The sequence below is a fragment of the Wyeomyia smithii genome, chromosome 1 (genome assembly GCF_029784165.1).
Source record: "Wyeomyia smithii strain HCP4-BCI-WySm-NY-G18 chromosome 1, ASM2978416v1, whole genome shotgun sequence".
NCBI lineage: Eukaryota > Metazoa > Arthropoda > Insecta > Diptera > Culicidae > Wyeomyia > Wyeomyia smithii.
Window position 1 is genome coordinate 138135837 of NC_073694.1, and position 23522 is coordinate 138159358.

Below are 23522 nucleotides of genomic sequence, written 5' to 3' on the forward strand. Positions count from 1 at the left end.
TACCCAGTAGTTTAATTGGCCAAAACACCTTGCCGGAGACAACGGAGATTGCGGGTTCGTGTCCCGTCTGGACGAGGGAAATTTTTTTTTCTAATTCTAGTCACACCTTCTATTCCCGTTCATGTTCGCATTCCCGCGAAACTACATACATTGCCCGCTTTACTAAACTTGATTTAAGTAATTTTATCGATTTATACAAAATAAAGGATTCTTGCCATGAATTGTGTGAGTGTTTTCGAAACCAATAGTGTAATAAAACGATTTGTTTACATTTTGTTAGTTGCGCCCTAAACGCGAATCACTCCGGATATCCCCTTATATATACATTGTAAGTTGCCATTTCCTCTCAAAAGCTCAGTTTTGCTAAAAATACAAATAGATTCAACCACCAAAATCGATCTCAGTGAGCGTTGTATCCCGGAATCGGAAAAAATCAATTTCTGAAAAGTTATGCATGTCACGCTGCAATATTAAATATTTTAGGAAAATCAGGACAAATGCTAGAAAATTGTTCGTTTGGCTCACAACATTCTCTCCACATATCTCTCTCTAAAGCCTGTATTACACTCTTTGACCAAGCGCCAAATATTTGTCACTTTTTGACAGATAAAAATTTGGTCAAAGATAATTGTTTGTCACTCTCCAATTTTAACATGGGGCAAACACGGGCGAACAACAACCATGATGTCAAATAAATTTAACTATTATGTCAGAAGGTCAAATATTTGACCATGAGACAAAGAGTGTACTACCGGCTCAAGTATTGCTAGTTGCAACCACTACCCAAAAATATTGTTTGAAAAAAATCGGTTAGTCGTTGAATACTTCAGTTTTATTTTTCTTTGTGTTCATTCTACTGACGCAGCCATTGTTCGCTAGATTTTTTTCGACTAAAAAGTTTTTCGATTACCGGCAACCTAAATCCAGTTACTGTTTTTTTTGTAGGTTTTGACATTTGCATTAAATTCGCTGTAGAAACAAATCTTCACTAACCAGTGGCCAGTAAAAAAAGGAAAAAAAACGTCTCCGTGGAGTTTTGCAGTTCATTTTTGCGTTATCGGTATTTTTTATCTATTAGCTTAACATAATCAGGAAAAAATCCCCTAGTACCATGTCAAACTCTCGAGTTAGAAGATTGTAATGTTAAACGAGTGAAGGTATGTTAGTTGGTAGTTGAATCATAGCAAAAACTGTAACCTGATCCCGTTATGTTATTAACGTGAATTCCAAATCTTGCCAATAATGTTTAAAATTGAATCGTACATCACCCCTATTATTTTGAGTTATGTTGAAAAATATGTGAAAAATATCCGTCCAGAAGACTCCCAGGTTTCACTATGGGGAGGAGAGGTTGTATTCCAGAACCTGGACTTGAAGTTAGACGTTCTAGAGGAAGAACTATCGCAACCCTTTCAGTTCCTGTCTGGTCATATTCACGAATTAGCTATTCGAGTTCCATGGACGAAAATTGCATCGGAACCAATTGTAATTACTATCAATACGATTGGTAAATATGTCTATTATTCCGAAACTAACACATATAAAAAAAAAACTTTATAGAATTCGTTCTTAAGCTGCAAGAGCCAGGAAACCGCACTGGCTTCCGAAAGGATGCGACCAGGAAAAAACAAAACACCGAAGAAGTACCTCCACCAGGCTATATGGCATCCTTGATTAATAAAATAGCGAACAATGTGACGATTCGGTGCCACAATGTAATTCTCAAATACGTGGAAGAGGATATTGTTGTATCAATGAACATCCAGCAATTGTCAATGGAATCGGTTAATAGCAACTGGAACCCGGCATTTATTGATATCTCTCCCACAAGAATTTCCCTGCGAAAATTAATCAATGTGGTGGATTTGACAATTTGTTTGGATAAGCGAAACTCAGCCGGAAAAATTGAGATGTGCCAGGAGCCTGTGCTATATAGAAGTACGCTGCAAGCACGAGTACTGATGAGGTACAACAATGTCTCGACTCAGGATAGATCATCTATAACCAGAATAGATGTACACAGCAACTTCCTTGATTTTAATGTTTCTTCGCAACAATTCCCTATGTTAATGCGATTGTTTGAATTGGGCATGGCTCTGAAGCAGGGTAAAATAAAAAGTGAAACCTCTCTTAGTCCGGAATCCAGCGCAGAAGGAGACAGCGAAACGGGGCAAGAGTCGCTACTTTCATGGGCCTGGAACTTACTGCCTTCCTTTTTTCCAGAAGAAAATGAAAGAGATCACACCGAAGACCATGAGTTTCACGTCTTTCATTCCGGTTGCTACGTGGATCGTTTAAGAATGATCTTCAAGACCCAAGATCTGGTTGAGGATAGCATAGTCGGAAGCGCTCGAAGGATTAAATATAATCCATTCCTTCAACTGGATTTAAATGGTGTCTATGGAGAAGTTGTAATGTGTGGTTTAAAATGGTTCAATTTCAAAGGAGGAGTAGCTACTATAGGAATTCGCTCACTAGAAGATTGTCCATGCGGGCATCCATTAACAGTGGAGGATATCTTCGCAAGTGAAACCGAAAACGTCCATAATAATCAGCACATCAAAGGATCTTTCTTCGATGATAACTCGAGTGAAAGCAAGAAGTACAATGTCAATTGGAGTTACCATTTAGGAATGAATACTTCGGAAGTTTTGCTGACCAGATCACCTGCAATTGCGTTAGACATCGTACATGAAGTACAGGTTCCAGACGATCGACGAACTTCAGAGTTTGGAAGTGATTTGGAATTTAGCAACCTGTCAGAGAAATATATGATTCGAGCTTTTCTCGGTAAATTTCGCCTGAAAATTGGTGCAGATACTCTGCATCGAATGGCGACCCTAATATCCTATAGAGAGGCTTATGAGTATTCTCCGTACTATGAGGATAAACCAACTCCATGCCTCCAACAGCTTCCTCCACCTTCAGCAGAAGATTACGACGCTCTGATGAACGAAATTCCATTGAAACAAGTGCATATTACCATTGCAACACCTTGTATAGATCTACATCCGTTCGATCACGACAAATTAAACACAGGTAGAAAACGTAGTTCAAGTAAAGCTATGCACAATCGTCATTACGCAATAGCCTCTATTGAATTCAACCGCATCGAATGCAACATTTTGACCCCTCTATACCCAAGTCGACTCATTTACACAACCTGTCAGCTGCCCGAACCACCCTCTAAGCTATTCGACAGTTGCTTTCGTTCCATTTCTGGAAATTTAGAAAGGCTACAAGCAAAAGTTAAATGCGGTGACTTGGAAACACCCTTCGCAACAGCTATCAACCTTAACCATCAGCATCGGAATTTGATATTCCCCGAGTTATGGCCGAATATTGAGTTAAACAAAATTGAACACAACTTTGGTATGTCGGATATGAAATTAATTCTAAATCCGCAACAGCTTCTCACCGTTTACTATATTGGACTTTCGCTAGCCAGCCAGTCTTCCTTTTATCCATCGCCGGAACTCTCATCAGGCTCATGCTCACCATCAGCTCCGTCGTTAGACCTCTCCATATCACAAGCCCACCTTCGTCAAATATTTTCCGAGAGCACTGTTTGCTACAAATTAACAGCGCGTAGTTTACGCTGTCTCTCATATATTCAGTCGACGGCCGACACTCAATCTCTAACGATTCTTTGGCCAGATCATCTTACTGAAGAAGACTTTCTTACCGTAATCGTTCAACTTCCCATAAACCGAAGCCTGAAAAACCTTGAACATCCCCCACTATTCTATGGTCGGTTCTTGGATTTGACTCTTAATGTGGACCCCATTCTATTACACTATCTCGAAATAGTATCGCAGCAGCTTGTTGTACTCAGAAGTAATAACTTTCTAGCGCAAACGCATAGTCGACATTCATTCAGTCCACGTAAATCTTCAGAGCGACTACTACCACTGAAAAAAACTCAATCACAACCGATCACTTCGGTACACTCAAGCTCGGATAAAGTCGATACGCAAGTCACGACTACAGGTCAACCAGCCGTTCGCCCAGCGTTAGGTTCCACTGTCATTGAAGATAATATAGAGGAAAAAGACGCTCGAAAAGGAATCAGTGACGATCTAAACTTTTGGAAACAGCTAACACGCCGAATCATTTTTCATCTGGAGATATGCCACTGTACGGTGTACTTTCCGGAGAAAAGCATCGTGCAGGAACCTGCTGATTACCAGCGCCAACCAAATGAAGAGTTCGGCGACAACGAGATCGTTATGTTGAAGTGAGTTTCTTTTCATGATATTTCTGAATGATTATTAAAAACAACAGTCATCAGAAACCGACCATCCATTTTTTTATAAACTAATGTTCTATTCTTGTTTATCTCATTTTGTTCAGGCTTCCCCTAGTTACCATCAATTCGGCGTTTAAGTCAACAAGCCTTTCGGCCAGTATTTATCGTTTTCCAATCAGCCTTGCAAAGTCGGTGTGGCCGGACGATCGAGAAAGTTTCCCATGGACCATCTCGCTAGCCAACACATCCAGCTGGACCTACCAAAATCGACGGATGAACAAACTACTCGAAGAAACTACCACGAACATTTCGCTGGTTTTAAATTTTAAAGATGACGGCATGACATGGTCGACGTGCTTTCATGTGGACACATCTCCACTAAAGTTGAACCTAATCAGGGATCAGATACGATTGCTCAGTTCTTCTTTAAAGAGAATACTTTCATTACCAATGTTCGAGTATTCTCAAGAACATGGTGACAAAGAAGAGCCACAACTGTTGGAAATCTCACTTAAAGCGGGAGGTACCGCAGTGGCCACCGACTTGAGAGAATTCATGGATATTACTCAAAATTCAAGTGGAACCTCCGACGAAACGCTAAAAGTAAAATGTAAAAAAGACACCTCGTCTGTATCAGTTTGGCTTCAATGGACGTTCTCTAAAGTAACTCTCAATTGTGTTGCAATGGATGACAGTGGGCGACCAAAAGTAAAATTTATCGTTGAGCTCGAAGATATTATCTACAGTTTAGATATGCAAAATGTATACATGCAACTTAAAGCGAAGGTTGGCAGTTTGAGTGGTCAGTGTTACGAATTCGTCACTGAGACAGGGAATTGGATCAAGAATGAAGCTTTAGCATTAACTGTTCAAACAGAATCGAGCGGCTCAAATAAATCAGGCAACGATGCCTTTCTGAACGTAACAATTACTAAAGCGGAGACGACCAACGTACATACGAAGTGGGACGCGATTAGAAAAAACCGGGAACAAAACGATACCCTTATAGAGATGATTTTGAAAATTGAGCAAATCGATTTACGACTTGATCTTGATCTCATGGAGCAATGTGTAGAAGTGTTAACCATTTTCTATCCAAAGGACAATACTGAGGTTTCGCAAAGTGTGCTAGGGGTGAAAGACCTTCCGTTAATCCTGTTCACAAGCAAAGGGTTACGCTTATTTGTTCCAGTGCGAGGTTCAACAGAAACGTGCAATGCATACATTTTTACAATCAGTTCAATTACAATACATCATAATGTAGAAAACCCGCTTTGTCGAGTCCCATTGCGTCCCGACGTTTACACAAAGGCAGCACAAATGAGAATTCTTAATGTTCCAGGATCAAAGATTGAGGATCGACAGTACGAACTGATTATGAAAAACATTTCTCTAAGTACTGCTAATTGGTCGGATATTGTAGCCTATATCGAAAATCAAACATCTACATCAGCACATCATGATAATCCGGCATTCGAATGGAATAATTTGCAAGATGTTCAGCGATCAACCGACTTTGTTGTCAATACCATTTTCAAAGAATTCAATTTCTCTGTTATCTACGCACCCTGTATTATATACAAAAATGTTCTCATTTGTGGTCAAGCCATGGAACTTAACTGCATGTCGGACCTCCTAATAGATTTAGATCTCGATCAATTACGACTAGCTTGTGTCATATCACGAAAGCTGACAAATATTGTTCAAATACTAGTACCATTAGCTCCTTCTGTATCATCTTCGCATAGTAGCGTTGTGGACTTCAACCCATCTCTATTCACAAGGCCTCCAAGTCAAGATACAATCAGCATTGAGTCAGTCAAATCTTTTCGAGAAACAGACCCGCCACGAGTTCTACGGACTAATTCCAAACTTTCTAAGTTCGAAGAAGACTCTGGTGTTGATACTCTCCGAACTTCCGACGTGAAGCATGCTACAGGGTCTAGTAGTCGGCGAAGCTTCGGCGACTCACGCCAAAGAAAGATCTCGGGAAAGTCGAATTCAGAGCTATTCAAAAAGGCAACAACTGTTCCAATGCCAAACCAGCCAATTGTTCCGTACGAAGTTTGCTTCCTTGGAGGTTACTTCAAAGTTAATCTTTACGAAAAGGCAACGGACAAGAAAGACAAGACAAAAACATTATTCCGAATAGAGTTAGCACAACCAAACAGTTTACTCTCATTAAGCCTGTTGGAACGAATTGTTCAAATCTCACTTTTCGATTTGATCATCGAATTAGGTAATTCATCCCTGCTGAAAACACTACCCGGTGAACCCGATGATTTGGGAATACCACAGCCCATCGTGAAAGTTCGATTCGTTACAAGCTTCACTAAACAAAGCAACGAATTAAGTCTTGATTTTCGACGACCGATGAAAATAACAATTTCCCATCATAAATTGAAAGTGATTCAAGATTTACTGGAGGTACTAGCTAGAAATACAAATGAGCCAACGACAAAAAGCCAATCCCAAAAACCATATAAGAGACTTCCGAAACCTATATTGAGTCGCAATAAATTCAAAATGATTAAGTCGAACCTGTACGACATAGAAAATATAAATGTGTTGCTTTCACAGACGATGATCCACCTTCATGATGAAGAGCAAAATTCGTACAATTGCAAGTTATCATTTTCCTCGATCCAATCGTCACTCCGAGTTCAGGATCGCCCGGAACGTATGTCGTTCATTTTAGACCTGGAAGAGCTTATTTTTTGTCAGGGCTCATTCATAATTTTGCATCCATTCTCTTTCAACCTGCAAGCAAGCCTAACACAGGAGTATTGGAAACGGGATCTCCTAATTCAGACCAAACTTAGGTCACGCTATATCCAACTGGATTTTAATCCTAGAAGTCTTATGGAAGTTCAGCAAATGACAGTGTTTTTTATTGATACTTTGGCTTCGAAAGACAACAGCGGAAGTGGAAGAAAAACACCGGAAATCAGCAAATCTAACATGACACCAAACAAGGAAAACCTCATCCCAATTTTTGCACCTTGCTTTTCGCAAAATGAATTTAAAGGTGCACAGGAAGAGCACTATCAAGACGACCTTCGTGCCGGTGCTTTTCAATTTGTCGAATCTACCAAAGCCAACGAGCTTCCATTACCGTATCAAATTAAAATCATCAATCGTGAAACTGGTATCATTTGCTGGCGTTATCCGCAACCCAGGGCACTCTATAGTGTGACGGTGTATCCGGTGCCAATGAGCGTGAGTGTCCTTACGCATGCTTCAGTTGTATATATTAGGTAATTGAATAATACTAAAAACTCTTATCCCCACAGACTTCCAAACATATTAACGTTCGGTGCAAGCTCGAGTATTTTTCCGAGATTTTCGGCGAATTTTTTGAAATGTGTCAATTTACACTATCCGAAAGCGACAAAGTGGATTTGCGACTACCGTCTCGCAAAATTGCATCTGCAATCTGGCGAATCGAAATGACTCATGATGTGGCCTGTGAAATGGATACGAGTGAGAATGAAGACCAATTGGACGGCAGTAATTCAACTGAGCAAGGAAAATCTCTGATTTCTAATATTACAGATGCGCTAAAGGATACCTATCTATCTACAAGTCGGATCGTTAGTCTTCCCTATCGGTTACATCCTAAAATTTTTGTTGCTTGCATGCGTGTAGATTCAATGTTCAGTCCTAAATTGGTTCCAAATGTCGAATTAACTATTGAATTAAATCCAGTTCAAATCAATCTGTTCAACATTATGAACTACAATATCGATTCTAAGCTTCCGAAACCGTTCGAGCGGTTTCATTTTTGCAAAGAAACGTTGGAATCAAAATGTCACAAGTTTCTGGTGTTGAATGCCAGTAGATTGATGGTTCACACTGCCATTTATGACAATTTTGATGTACTACTGAGCGGAAGACTAAACCTCCACTGCGATTTACTTGATTATAGTCATTTCACAGTTGAAAACGTGTTTCAAGCAGTAAATATTGAAGCGTTAGCAATGATTGAAGAGGATTTAGTTGAAATAAAGGTCATTTCCGGTGATATTTCGGTTCGTTTTGGACCTTCTGTTATATACAATCTTCTGGTGGCAGAAAGATTTTGGAGTTTTCCTGAGGATTCAGTATTACTTTACGGGAAATATATTATTTGTAACCACACCCACATGGGGATCAAAATCAGTCAATTCGAAACGGGAGAATATATCTTTCTCGGTGTTGAAGAGTTATGCCTGTATGTATTCAGGAGCTACCATCATAAGCAATTACTACAGATAATATTCAATGAAAACACAAAAGATATAGCTACAACACCTTTCTCAGTCACGAAAGAAGGATTGTACTATATCAAAATTCTTCCAGTACACGAAGAAGATGTGGATGAGGATAAAATGTTTGTAATTCGAGTCGAGAATTTGAGTAACGCACAGAAACGGATCTCGATAGAGGGCCAAATCAGTTTTTTCAACATGACTAACCAGAGATTGAAAGTTCAATACCGGTTGCACAAGATCGTACCAAACAGTGATAAACATTATGTAACTACAAACTTCTGGGTGGATAAAAATTCAAACGTCAACACATTCGAGGTGGCAAACAACAAAAATCAGCAAAGTATCAAGATAGCCATTGATGGTGAAAAAAAGGGTTGGTCTGGTGACATCCCTATGAGGGAGATAATGAATGGATCGAAACCGTATCTAGTAAAGATTCCAACTGCTATGGCTAAGGAGGGCTACCTTAGCTATTGGGTGCGAATTATAAGAGAGAAGATTAGTACTGGTAGCGATGCAACAGCAGAAACCGTTAACGAGCGAGTGCTGGTGGTAATTTGGCCACTTTTTATGGTGCAATCAATGCTAACTGTCAATGCTACGGTAGGTAAAATTGCATTATTTGGATGACATTCGAATTATCAGACCCTTTTTTTTCTACTTCTGCAGGCCTACGAAGAAAAACTCGATCAAAGTCATTCAATTTACGGTCGAGGCGAGCGACGTCAACTTGTCTTGTCCGGCACGAACACTGACGAACATGAGTTGCTCTTCCGAATGAAGTAAGTTGATGTTGTCGCGAAAATATTTTTTTATAGTAAACTTCATTGAAAATGTTTTGTTAATAATATCCGCAGTTTCAATTCACCACATGGGGAAGACAGACGGAAAGCTTTGCTTTCGTATCGGCTGATTGAAGGTCGATCCTTCTTTCAAGTTCCAGAACGTTTTCGCGTAGTAGAAAATGCGATCGCAATGCTACAAAAAAGTCACGAATTGAATTGGCCTTGTTCGCGAGAAGACGAACTTCGGTGGAAACGAGAAAACGCCATTCAGGAAGCTACACTTCCATTGTATCATTGTGCAGCTGCACACGAATTGTCCTGTTGCTTAATGCTGAGTATTGTTCCCTGGTGTCTTCTGATAAACCAACTTGGTTGTTCGATACGGATAAAAAATTGCTCGACAAGCGAAATGAATATAGTGGAACCAAACAACATTGTGATGCCCTACTATATGGATATTGGATTTACATTAGAATTGGATATTGATAGCACACTACAATCAGAACTAATTTACTTAGCTGAGGACTCGAAAAAACTAATTCCCAACAGTTATATGTTACCGACGGAAGGTTCAGTAGAAATCACTCTGCGATCAGATGACAAGGTAGGTTGAATTATGATTTATTTTTCTTATATGGCATGACTTCTATTCACATAACCTGTTTCGTTGTAATAATAGAAGACTCTCACATTTTACCCATTACTTGAATATCTCGCTTAACCGATTGTATCGAATCTTTGTAGACTTGCAGCACCCGATCCACTCGTTCTGTAGTAGCGTTTTGCCCCATCAATCCAATTCGAAAAACTTGTCCAGCTGTAGGCCCAAGGCCTCCGCTTACCTCTACCAAATAGCTGTCAAATATAAGGTGCTGAGCAAACTAAATGTCGCAATATTACCTAAAATCACTCACTTTTTCATCGCATATTGGGAGACTTTAAGCCAATCAATACCCGGTGGTACTTTTATGGCAACAACGGTTGGCAAGCGATGCTGGGGCGCAGCGTATAGTTCAAATCCGGCTGTTTCTAAGCCTCTATACAGACGTTTTGCGCAGTCCTGGTGGCGTGCTATCAGTGCTGGTAAACCTTCTTCGCAAGCCATCGCTAAAGCCTCACGTAGGCCATACAACAGAGTACAGGATACTGTATGGTGGTAGCTACAAGAAATATTAGGATCAGATTGTGGCTGATGCAGGAAAAACTCAAATCTACTCACATGCGTGGTCTACCGAAACATCCCCAGTAGTCACCGACTAGCATCATATCCCAGTAATAAACTTTTACTTTGCTGTTACGGCGTTTGTAACGCTCACTAAAATTAAAAATTTTGTGTTGCCAAATTATTCATAGTTATATTCACCTTAAAGGCCAAAAAATTCGAAGGTTGATAAATTTGAATTGTAGCCAAAAGTTCGTTCTCTTTCTGAAAATTTATACCTGATAAAATTTGTATTTTTTACGATTTCCTTCCGGACAATTCCCGTTTGAACCAGGCCATGAATTCATTAAAAATTGATGTTTTTTATTATTTAGATTAAACACAGTGAAATAATAATAATTGCACTTGAATCAGTTTCATTTGGTGGACTTGATGGTTGAAGGTATTGGAAGAGCAGAAATTTAATCGAGCTATAGCTCAACATTTTGCTCCATAACCCTCCACAACCAGCACGTCATTATATAGGATACATAACTAACGCACATTCTTCATTTGAAACATTTTTTTTAAAGTTACTATCGCGCATCAATGTTAGCAAAAAAATTGTACATTTTGTCAAGGGATATTCATTACTTTGCTTTTGAACAAAAACTTCGTGAGTGGAAAACTCATAATACGTTTGTATTTTGGATTTGTAAGTAACGACATGCGCCTCATGTTTTACAGTACAAACTTTCTAGAATATTTTTCTGGACGAGAGTTGGAGTAAATAAATTCAAAAACCAATCTGTACGTAAAGGAAACAACTATAGTTTGGGTTATATTTGATAAAACATTCAATTTTTTTTTTGCATGTAAATAGCACAAACTAAATGAGTTCTTCTTATAATGATAGAAATCAGATGAAAAACTTTACTAAGCCCAATGTAGATTACCGGAAACGTGCTATCTGATTTAGATAGAAAAATCATTAAAAATATTGATTTCTAACCTTATCTGATGGTTAATCAATAGAGTGGGGTCTACTACGAAAGGCTGAAATCACGAAAGGCAGAAAGCTACATAAGGCTGAAAAACACGAAAGGCTGAATCACGAACGAACCTATACAGAGGTGTTTTCTACGGGGGGGGGGGGGGGCTGCCCTCTCGCCCTGAATCATCTAGGAAACGTGTACAAGAGTCAAGTGCGTATAGATTCAAATGTTGCCACATATTGATTTTCCATTGCGCAAACCAATTAATACTCAAACATTGAACTCTATCACCTTATGAAGAACTTTAGAAAATCTATACCGAGCGTCTTAGCAGAGTGATTGAGAAATCAAAGAAATAGTTATCGGTTTCCGTTATACTCTTTCTAGTAGAGTATAACGGAAACCGATAACTATTTCTTTGATTTACTTTATGAAGATTAGCTATTCGAAATATTAGCTATTAGAAATTCGGACACAAAATTTTTCAACGGTTAATGTTCAAGTTGCAAAAGTTTCACCCTTTCATGTTTCAGCCTGCCCGGGTTTCAGCCTTTTGTGCATTCAGCCTTTTATATATAATACATTCTTTTCAGCCTTTCGTATGCCAATAGAGTGGCAGTGATAATCGACTTTGTTTATTTTGCTTAGAAGTAGTTCGCAAATGTTTCGTTTTCTGGAAAAAAGCCTCCATGCAAAATTTTAGCTCAATCAGGCATTGGGAAAATCTGCCGCAAAGCGATCAAAGTTGCACTTTTTTGATCGATGAAAAAAAGGAACATGCAATTTTTTTTGATGCAAAAAATTTTTGTTTTTCGAAAATATTGACTTTCTGGGGCTTTGAACAATTATGAGCAAGGATGAGCGAGGAAAAAACCGGAACCGTTTAGTCTACGGTGAGTCATATGATTAAACGTTACTACAAAACTCTGAGCATCAAATGGAAGGAGAAATGCGGTCAAAATAGATGTTCTATTAGCTACCAGGATTACACGCGTGTTGTGAAAGCGTTTACGTGGAATCCCAATGCTTCGGTCAGGGATGTGGCAAAAAAGTTGAATCTGTCCAAGTTTTTCGTTAAGAGAGCCAGGAGGGACTGCATACGTACAAAATGCAGAAGGCTCCAAATCGTTAAGAACAACAAAATACGGTGGGAAAGTAACGGGCGATGTTGAAGATGCCTCATTGGGACTTCTGGCAGCTTCCGGGGCTGCTGTTTTTCACTGCCTGGCAGAAGTTTGACGTTCCGGAGGAAGTGAGGAAGCACTAGCTTCCAAAATTTGTCACTAAATACCTGATTTGGCAAGCGATGTGTTCATGTGGACTAGGTAGTACGCCGTTCATGACTACCGGGATTTTAAACATCTATCTCAAGGAGTGTCTACAAAAATGATCCTCTGATCCTCTAGCCGAAGATCCTGGAGTGATACAAAGCCAACAAGATAACTTTCCTACTCGAGGACACAAACCCCTCTCCCCCCTCCCCCCGCGCACCGGAACTATGGCATATCAAAAAATACTGGACTATTATAAAGCAGGCACTATGAAAGCATCCCAAGAATATCAAATCTGAGGAGGACATGAAGAATAGTTTTTTTGGAGTGTATGTATATTTTTTTGAAAAGACAGAATTATTATCTAAAACTTTGTCAAAGACACCACACCAATCAAACGAACCGTTTTAAATTTGGTACATTGAAGTGGCTATCCATTTTTTTTGTGGAATTGCTCTAATGGGTTGGTTTTCATTGTCTAAAAGTTTGAAAGGGATTGGTCAATTAGGTAATTTTCTACAGCGTTTTTCCCGAGATGCAATTTGATGTGGGATACTTTTTAACTTGGAGACACTAGCTAGGAAGAATGTTTATGTTGTTTGATTGAAAATGACAATGTCCAGCAACACAAAACAGTTTATATTTCGCCCAAAATTTAATAGTTTTATTAAAACTATGGGTGCTCGTTTGTTCCCCTGTATTCCCATTGAACGCAATAGGTGTTAGGGGCCGTCCACATTCCACGTGGACACAAAAACAGTTATTTTAGACCCCCCGTCCCCCCTCGTGGACAAACGTGGACATTTACCAACCCCCCCCCCCCTCCCTCTCCTCTCTATGTCCCCGTGGACATTTGACTTTTTTTTACAACGAAAAGTCGAAAAATGTTTATTCCTGTGGTTTTGTTGGTAAATAAATTTTTTGTTTGTGTAATTTTTTGTCAGCAACAAAATAACAAAAATAATCAAAATCAAAATCAGCCCAATATTACCTAGACCAACAAAGTCATAAATGAAAGAAATCCCATCAAAGTTCAGCCTAAGAAATCCGAGAAATGCACAAAATACACAGAGAAGCGGAAAGCCAACGTTTTTTTATAATTCAGAAAAAAACCGAAAAAAATATTATCTTAAAATATGGCCCCTATTACAGAAGACGAAGCGAGCCGCGAGCTATCCGCCTTACCAATTTTGGTATTGCAGATGGTGAGTCGGCTAAATTTTGGATGAGTAACTCGTCTATCACTCAGCTGTCACCAGCCAGGTTTCACTCGCGTTCCCCAATACAACATTTCGCTTCATTTATGCGTTGAATGATTGAAAACACTTTTACACGCCAAAAAAAAACAACACGGTATAACGTCAAAAAACTTTAAAACGTCTCTAAAAACTAATGAGAAAGCATATAAAAGTTTACACTAGAAAAACATCCCTGATATTCATAAGAAGTCGAGAAGAAAATAATCTTGAATATATAACTACAAATGACTAAAAACATATTAAGGAAAACAAAATAAAAAATTTGAAAACGTATGTGAAGATAAGAAAAAATATCTAAATGTAGTCCAATAAACGAAAACTACTCTTAAAAGCAGTTGAGACCAAAAACGAAAGTAATAATGAATAGAATAAAATCTACAAGTAATTAACAAATGGAAGTCGATTGTTATTTCTAAAATTTTCACATATATCATCGCACGCATAGGAACAAACCATAAAAATATGGCTCCAAACGCGGTATAAAAAGCATGAAAATAAAATAATGTCGAACATATAATCAACTTTTAGAAGTCAGAAATTTACATGATTAAAATTCAGTCAAAATGTTTAAAAACGTAAAACAGCGGATAGGCCCCAACAGAAATGAACTCCAAATTAAATAGAAAACTGTTTGAATGAGCGAAGAAACGCCTCTAAAACAAGAAAAACAGCTAAAAATATCTATTGAAAAATCTGAAAACACTTCGTTCAAATAGAAAAGATGATTATTGAAATAAGTTCAAAATGATTAAAAAACGTCTCCGATGTCTAGAAAAAGCCAACAATGGAAATAATGGTTTATGACGCTTTATTTATACGGAGCAGATAATAAAATTTCATCATAAAGATAATTAAATATGATCATAAATTAACCAAAATTGGCTGAAAAAAGTTAAAAGAGAAAACAGAAGCAAAATATCGTCTAATTATTCGTTTTCAGAGCAAATCAAATACCTTCTTGGTTTTGATTATTATTACCTAACCACAAGCTGTACTAGCAATCTCATAATATGTTTACATCCCCTCTGCACAATGATAATAGCATTTACGTAGTAATTAATTTACGACTCCGGTGAGATAACGCAAAATCTGTGTAGACAACTCTCGCACATAACATTTCTATACTCACATAGCTCTGTGTCCAAATGATACCGGGGTTATTCCTGGCGGTGCCCCTAACACTTTCTGCGAACCTGTGTACATGGCATCGATCTCCCATCGATCCATAAACATAGCCGTGCCTCCCAGAGAGGCAACAGTATCAACAATTAGTAAACAGTTTTGCTCGCGACACAATGCTCCTACGCCCTCCAGACCTTGGAGAACGCCTGTAGATGAATCGCCTTGCGTCAGGAACAGTACTGATGGTTTATGGATCAGCATTGCACTACGGATTTCCTCCATGCTGAGTGATTGGCCTGGTTTCGACTTCACAGTTCTCACATCGGCTCCGTATCGGGAGGCCATGTCCGCTGCCCGGTCACCCCAGTGACCAGTGTGCCCAATCAACAATATATCGCCATCTTCCAGAAGATTGCATAATGTAGCCTCCATCCCTCCGTGGCCAGATGCACTCAAGCAAAACGTAGCGGCATTGTTTGTCTGAAATAGGTACCGAATACCTTCCTTGATGTCATCCATTATTTTCAGTGTTTCCGGATGTAAATGACCCAGAATCGGACGTGCCATAGCATCGAGCACCCGCTTTGGTGCATTTGATGGACCTGGACCCATCAACAGCTTCTCTGGAACGACCAGCGGCTCGCGGAAGACGTCCGGTGCAGCTACATTATATTCCATATTGCAGCTATTTTATATTTACTTTCACTCTACGTTGCCGTTTGACGCACTGTGTGCCACACAAAACTGATTGCGATTGAATGAAGCGGCAAACGTGGAACGAACAGGTTTTTATGCTTGCGTACGAGCTTGTTATGCTTGCGGTTACTAGTGCTGCTGTTGTTTGAAGTTGATAAGATATTTTTTTGACCAACGACATAGTGGCGACGAGAGTGTACGAAGCGAAAACGCAGTTTGTGTTGTGTTTCACGCGCGATGCTGCACATCTACTATGGCGAGCAAAGACTTTTTACATGAAATTAGGGAGCCACTAACTCACTACTTTAGTCTACACTGTAACAACCTTTTTATTGTGCCTCAGTAAATACTGGTATTCTGTACGTTTTCATTTTATTGGTGTATTTCTTTTCGCTGCTGATAATAACACTTGAACTTGTTATACCGCACTTGGAACACGTCACTTGGAATCTGTTAGTAACAAGATCTATCATCATCACTGATTTTAAGGTACAATTACATTTCCTTAAAAAATGGGTAGTTTGAACACCTATAAAATAATTTCCTAACTGCGAAAGATATTCACTTGGCAAACTATCTAAGCAGTACTGTTGCAGTCTTGCGGTTTCTTTGGAATGGTGAATAACTTCCGTCATACTGAGTTTGTACAGATGTGCACAGAGGAACAGTGTCGTTCAAAAGTTTAACGCCATTAAAACTATTCGTATTGATAGAAATCTACTGTTGATGACATTTGCGTACTTATTTCACCTGTTTGGCCCATGTCTAAACTGCCTTTCCGGCTCTAATTTTTTTTTTTGAAATACAAAATACGCATAAAAACTATTTAATAAATTAACCCCTAAAAACCTTGTTTGGGTAGCGTACAGTGCAGTTATATTCGATGTTCTCAAAGTTTTTGCGTAACGTTCATATTTCTTCGGAATGAATGGGGGGTCTAGAAACTTTCTAGGGGGGTTGAAGCCCCCCCCCCTCTCATCTTTCCCCAGTTGCGTATTTGCGTCAGAAACTAACCATTGCCTCGGAATGAGTATCATGAAAACTTCACTTGATTTAACTCATAGACTCCTAACTCTAGTCTCTGAATTCCTCAAGGAGGGATTTTCGGATGTTTAGAGCAGGCTTCTTCCGTTCCCTTGATTTTTGCCCAAATTTCCTCCTCTACCTATCAAACGCCTTGGAGAACTAGATTTTCTCTCACACAGAGTGCGTAACTATCCACATTTAGGCGTAGAGTATTTGGATGAGTGTGTATTCTATAGAATGTTCGATTATATACTGTTTTGCTGCACCCCAGAGCGATGAGAACGGTAACGCAATTCTCAGTTGTTCACCGAGCAATTTATTTCATTTATCTTGCGTGCGCGGATGTGCTATTTAAAAGAGTTTCACTGGGCTTCTCCTCTGTCAACTTAACAGCGTTTATTCGCCAGAGAAACTATTACCACAGACAGACGTCCAAGCAAGAACAACATTGATCAAAATTTCCGTGTAAATTTTCAAAGTAAATTGCGTTATTAATTACTTGTACACTAGCGCCGCCTGGTGACCTTATCGCTACACTTTTTTTTTCGCTGGTGCACGAGGCTGGCGGTACTGGTAGCGCTATCTGGTTACGGATTGCTACTACAAAAAACTTTACACAAGTTTGGAACTCAGCTCGAACGTCTGTCTGCGCTATTACTCAGCGCTCTCTCTACGGCAGATTGTGTGATGCACATTGAATGTAAGCTCACAGTTGTTAAGGTGAAACTCCGTGCTCGAATTTTGTCCAAATTTTACAAGGTGATTTTCTCGAAAATCATTAAGATTACAAGTGTAAAACTTTGATCGGTTGTTTGCACTACCGACGCATGCATAGAGTAGCAATTCGGGCCCTATTTATTAAATGGAAGCCGAGATTTTTACGCTCAAAATCGTCAAGTGATATGAAACCTAACCTGAAAATTGTACAAAATAAAGCCACCGTCCCGTTTCACCTTAAGAGGGGAAAAAACTGTTAACTCTTTAAGATGAAAATGAGCAAAACATACCTGGTTTAGAGTAAGGTTAAGTGTTCGGGTATTTTGGCTATTGATTAAGGTATATTTGGAAGTGTATTTGGCATGTCGTAACGTCTCTGGCAACCACGCTCGACGCCTGAATTCTAATCCCAACGCCGACATAAGTTGGATGGCATGATTCACTCACAACCAACCAAACTGGTCTAGATTCAATCCTAGCCGACACCAGATTTTCTGCGGCGAGAAATCTCTGGGATCACACCTTCCATCGCATGAGGAAGTAAAGCCGTTGGCATTGGTCCGTTAATCAACGTGAGCTATATTTGATATATTTCATAATTGCCTTGCGAAAGTTTGCGAAAATGCTATGGAGAAAAATATTATAAACAAACATTTTTTTATTTATTCGTTTTAATCATAAATAGAACTATGAAAGTGCATGATTTTGCACAAAATATCATTAATTCAAATTGTATCCAACACATAAATAAAAAAAACATTTTTATCGTTTCGCCAAATTTTTCGAACCTCGATAAAACCGAAAAGTACTGTATTCATTCTATGCTCTATTCTCAGCAAAACACTACATAACATAACATGTTGAATTTAAATTTTTCACAAAGAAATTTCTGAATGAGGATAAAAATGAAGCTAGTCTGCTAATATTCATACTATAAACGTAGCTTCCTTACGAATGACCACACACAATTGTAAAGGATGGTTATCAAAGCCGGATCTAACAGGGCTGGTGTAGAGGATCCCATAAAACAAGAAAAAAAAACTGTTCACAATCAAAAACGAATTTAAATCAAAGGTTTTTGATTCCTAATAGGAAAATATATTTGCTAAGCATTATCAAAGTCCAAAGAATATTTATACAGTATTATATTGTACAATTTGATTTGAACAAATAATTGTAAAATAGTAGACAAAATAGTAAAATTTCAGCGAAAATGCATTTTTATAATTTTGTCATTGTTCAGTCGATGACTTATCAACGCCGTTTATCAAGTGGGGAAACTGTCTGCTTTTTTGTGGTTTATCTCACTTCCTACTCGGCTATTCTCTTTCTCTACAAGTTGATTGTTTTGTTCTAAGTTTAAGAGCAATGGCCCTAGATTTACATACGAGAGGTCGTCAGAATTGAACAAAGATTAACACAAATTGAACTGAAGTAACCTAAAAAAACAAAACAGTATTCTACTTCTGGACTCTCCTATAATTAAATTTTTCAAATTTATTTTTAATCTTTTTTCTCAATTTAGACAAAACTTTACCTTAAGGAAATTTTAATGATCTAGTCAGATTTTTTTTTCTCGAAATTATTTATTCATTAACCTTGAAATAAGCACACAGTTTAATTATGATATTTTTTCCCAGGTATTACAACTAGTTCTTACATCAACCATAGAAAACGACATCCGTGTGATCATCGTAGCTTCCCAGTTCGTAGTGACTAATTATTCTAGTTTCGATATACACTGCTGGTGTTTTGCTGTAATGAGCAATGAGCGGCTAGAGCAGATACGACAACGAGCAAGTGAATCTGGTTCGGCAAGCTTAGAACTGCTCCGGAATGATCGAAAGTGTGAAAAGTGAGTTATGTACCATTTTTTTAGGTGATGATATGCTAATTATAGCATTATTTTATGTTTTTCTAGCCCTCAAGGTACCGCACTTGCTGTCTTCAGTAACCTATCAAAGCACAAAAACAAACTTAAATTCAACAGAGCTTACAACTATTATCTGTCACTGCATCAGTGCGACAGTAAAGAATTTTCCAGTCCAATCTACCTCAATCGACCTTTGTCGCGCAAAAGTATTTGCGTGCAGTACGAAGCCCGATACATCGCGTTGGCCCTATCAATCGTCGAGCACCGCGGCCAACAGTATGTTTCCATCTATGATGACCCGTATCCGTCGTTTACCGTTGAGAATCGAACTGATTTCCACATTTACATTGCCCAGTCCGAATCGTCAAACGCAAGCAAAACAGCAACAGCGGTTTCGGAATGCAGCATGGAAAACAATTTTGTGTGGTTCCAGATAGTAAAATCGCGGCAAACTATTTACTTTACTCCTCCAACATTGGATGCGATATTTCCTGAAGCACAGGAAATTGAAGTTGCGCTTATATTTGCCTGTGTTAGCGGTGAATTAAACATGTCTGTTATAAATACTATAACCTTATCTTCTGAATATATTTCAGGAAGTGCAATCCGGTGGTCCTATCCTGTTAAGATGAACGAAAACAAAAACATTTTCCTTAACATTCCTCTCTATGGTGATCTGAAATTGGCTGTGAATATTAAAAACCGTACAACTGAGATAACTATAGATTATATAAGCCAGGTATTAAAAGCTCATATAAAGTTTAAATCTCAAAACATCTTCTTCTTCGATTTCCACAGGAACTAGAGTTTTCAGCAAAAGATATTCGCACACGACTGTCGAATCCGGTTACACTACCAACAGATCACGATCATTTGTTGAAACGAAAATCTATGCCATGCCATCCACTACCAGATCCTTCAGCTGAAAGACTAAAGGCAATTCTTCCTTCCAAGCGCATATCATTTCGAGGGTATTTTGAATCCCTAAACGTAAGTCTGTTCAATGACCGAGAAGATACATGCTGCTTAAAGGAAGAGTTGATTTCATTTAACTTTGATCGAATTGGTGTGGAAATTAACAGCTGCGCTGAAGGAAGCAAAACCTTAGTGCAATTCGTCAACATTCAGGTAGATAACGAATTACACAGCACAGGGGAATACGACTTTCCAGTGATTCTATGCAGTGAAGATCACGAGGCCAAACAAAGCAAAACGACTGTGATGCCCAGTCAATTTACTTTGGACGATCACCTGGAAGAACTAGCCAAACATGCTCTGTGTTCAATTTTCGTAGAAATGGAAGCGGACAACTGGAATAATGTAGAAGGGTTGAGATTGAAGATCAATCCTATCCGAGCATATATTGAGGATACGTACATCAATATACTGTTGGATTATTTGATGGAATGCTTCCCGGCGAATTTGCTATTTCAACCAGAACATTCAATGGAGCGTATTAAATGCTCACCTGGACAAGTACTGATTCCCAGATTGGTAATGCATCAGTCTTGCTATTTATCAGATCCAATCAAATTTCGATACATTCGGATTGAGCCTTTGCACGTTTTACTTTCCGTCCATACCTGCATGCGGCTTTATATAGCATTAGATCACAGCCCGTTGGACTTTTCTGCATTCGAGCGGAATCAGGTTCGGACACTTCCTATGCGTTTTGGAAATTGCCTTGGCATGCATTATCTATCCGGAGCAATTTTCGGTGGAGGATGGGTCATTGGATCTCTGGAAATTCTTGGAAGTCCCAGTGGTTTAGCCAGATCTGTTACCAGCGGTCTACGCGACTTTGTCTCATTGCCTATGCAGGGTCTATTCAGAGGGCCCTGGGGTTTCCTAGTGGGTCTCACGCAAGGTTCGACTTCATTAGTTCGCAATATTACCGCAGGAACGGTAAATTCTGTCACGAAACTGGCTACTTCTGTCGCTAGGAATCTTGATAGGCTGACATTGGACACGGAACATGTTCAGCGAACGGATGCCCTACGACGACGTCGGCCTCAAGGAATGACCGAAGGTTTCACACAAGGTTTGACAGGTTTAGGCATTAGCATTCTCGGTGCTGTCGGAGGCTTAGCACATCATCCACTGCAAGCTAGGCGACCAATTGATGTAGTAACGGGTGTTGGTAAAGGCATTGTTGGAGCATTGGCAAAACCTATCAGCGGTGCAGCAGAACTGTTAGCTTTAACAGGCCAAGGAATGTTGCACAGCGTCGGATACAATACGATGCCTACACCGAAATATTCCGAACAAGAAAACCATCGCCTTGAACCTGTCGCTTACAAGGCACTTTGGGAACCACAGGCACTTTGTGATGGTTCGCTCTTGTTCACCGTTCAAGCTACCCTCGTCAGTAGAAATCAATGTACCTCAGTAGTGGTTGGGGTCTATTTGAAGACGCTAATGTTACTCAGTATTGCCCAGAGTCAGTTGCTTGAGGTATTAGATCTAAAAACCATTGTCGCTAGTGTTGACCCGATTGATCAATCACAAGTGTTGCTGCGAATAAAACCAGAGCTTCCACCTCCTCCACCGGATTATACGGTAAGTTAAAGTATTCACGTGAATAACTATAATTCAAAACATTTTTGTTAAACGGAAAAGTACATACAAAAGCGCTGAGAGAACTGGTAATTTGAGAAAGAACCTGACAACTCACGAGCCCCTATAAGACATTACATATTTTACTGCTAGTTATTTAACGCGAAAATTAAAACCTGACAACAAGATTTTTGAACAAGAAACCGCAGTTTAACTGTGATTTCGCAGTGTTTTATATAGCGTTTTTTAACTATCCATTGTGGCACATACAAAATTATTTATTTTCCTTTACAGACATTGCGCTCCTATTTTGTCATATGACATTTCTCAAATGTACATGTACCGTGAGACGCCCCAATTCTGCGCGGCTCTTATTTCTGCGCACAGTTTGAATAGCTTTGACACTTTTCCGTTCTAGTGTTCAATGTTCTGAATTATATAATTTTGAAGCTCTACTCTTTGGTTATGCTGAGCAAAAAAAGAAACTTTCCGAAAATTTATTCGTATTTTTTCTTAGTCTTATCCCATATCTAGTCGCACCTATCAGTTCGTGCAGGAATCAACTATGCAACTCCCGAACTTATCCGGATACACTTTACCTTCGCTAGTAAAAGCAACTCAAAGTAGGGCTCAACCAATGAATCACGATGTTTCCTTCAGGACAGCTGCTGCCGGATTTGGATCTGACTCAGTAATTGTTTTAAAAGAGGACTGTGATGCAATCAATCCTACACGCTTCATCGATAGCAATAATGGAGTTGTAGATATCTCCTCAATACAGCAAGAGGAAGATGATGTAGCAATCTGTGAGCAGCTCACTCTTATTGAAGATGATGTTCCCGTTATCGAAGGTGACGATAATCGGCAAGACGATAATGAGCGTCGCCTGGTGCTATATGTGGACGAAAGTTTGGCCAGCTATCTGGTAAAGTATATTAATTTGCTCAAGAAAAGTATGCAGCCAACAGATACGGTCACATTCGTTCCCTTTGGTCAGTAACATTTTTGTGTTTAGTTTTGTGTAGCTCTATAGCTCTTCACATTTTTACCGATGTGAATCAAGTTAACAGTTTTTGAAGAAGTTTATATCTGGGAGTAAAATCAGTTCGTTTTTTTTTTGTATAACTGATTTAAATGTGACTATATTAATTATCTATAGATAAATCGTCCAGCTCAAACCTTTGTAGGGGTATGTGGCGGGACCATCATCATCACCATCATCAATATTTCGATCACAATAGTTGTTCAACCAGAACGCAAACAAGTAGGTAAGTGAAGTTGCAGTTAGTCGATGGTTATTCGGATATCCCACTTAAATTTACTTTTAACATTTTTTTCCAAAATTCGAGAAATACAATGGAAAACATCTTAATTGGATATATTTTATCCACTTGAACTTTGGAATTATAGATAGTCTGAACGTTTTTTTTTTTTTGTATATTTCATAGTTGTTATAATTTATTATGCTACTGGCATGTACTACATATTCAAACAGTTATACAATTTTACCCGAATAAGTCAAATAAAGTTTTATCCGTGAACCCGTGTACATTTATTAGAATGAATTGTGGTACACCAT

At 38.9% G+C, this 23522-nt stretch overlaps 2 protein-coding genes across 2 annotated transcripts; one reads left to right on the top strand and one right to left on the bottom strand.

Annotated features, from left to right (window-relative positions):
• The first annotated feature begins 959 nt into the window (after positions 1–959).
• On the top strand, positions 960–23484 carry LOC129719008 (intermembrane lipid transfer protein VPS13B). Its single transcript, XM_055670315.1, has 11 exons — positions 960–1507; positions 1561–4237; positions 4354–7468; positions 7543–9105; positions 9172–9284; positions 9360–9891; positions 19155–19369; positions 19436–19926; positions 19984–20126; positions 20186–21946; positions 22461–23484. The coding sequence occupies exons 1-11, from the start codon at positions 1243–1245 to the stop codon at positions 22941–22943; spliced, it is 11358 nt and encodes a 3785-aa protein (XP_055526290.1). The 5' UTR covers positions 960–1242; the 3' UTR covers positions 22944–23484.
• LOC129719010 (alanine--glyoxylate aminotransferase) lies at positions 9892–16287 on the bottom strand. The gene is made up of 4 exons (XM_055670317.1): positions 15083–16287; positions 10507–10602; positions 10202–10447; positions 9892–10142 (listed from the first exon to the last, which is right to left on the bottom strand). Exons 1-4 carry the CDS (start codon positions 15751–15753, stop codon positions 9974–9976), a joined length of 1182 nt encoding a protein of 393 aa, XP_055526292.1. The 5' UTR covers positions 15754–16287; the 3' UTR covers positions 9892–9973.
• Positions 23485–23522: the final 38 nt, after the last annotated feature.

Bases quoted from the DNA above. Each gene is read 5' to 3' on its own strand.
- LOC129719008 (XM_055670315.1), top strand. From the start codon at position 1,243: ATGTTTAAAATTGAATCGTACATCACCCCTATTATTTTGAGTTATGTT. The intron at 9,106-9,171 runs GTAGGTAAAATT...CTACTTCTGCAG, and splicing joins TGCTAACTGTCAATGCTACG to GCCTACGAAGAAAAACTCGA. The intron at 20,127-20,185 runs GTATTAAAAGCT...CGATTTCCACAG, and splicing joins CTATAGATTATATAAGCCAG to GAACTAGAGTTTTCAGCAAA.
- LOC129719010 (XM_055670317.1), bottom strand. From the start codon at position 15,753: ATGGAATATAATGTAGCTGCACCGGACGTCTTCCGCGAGCCGCTGGTC. The intron at 10,603-15,082 runs GTGAGTATAGAA...TTTTAATTTTAG, and splicing joins TCATTTGGACACAGAGCTAT to TGAGCGTTACAAACGCCGTA. The intron at 10,143-10,201 runs GTGAGTGATTTT...TATATTTGACAG, and splicing joins TCCCAATATGCGATGAAAAA to CTATTTGGTAGAGGTAAGCG.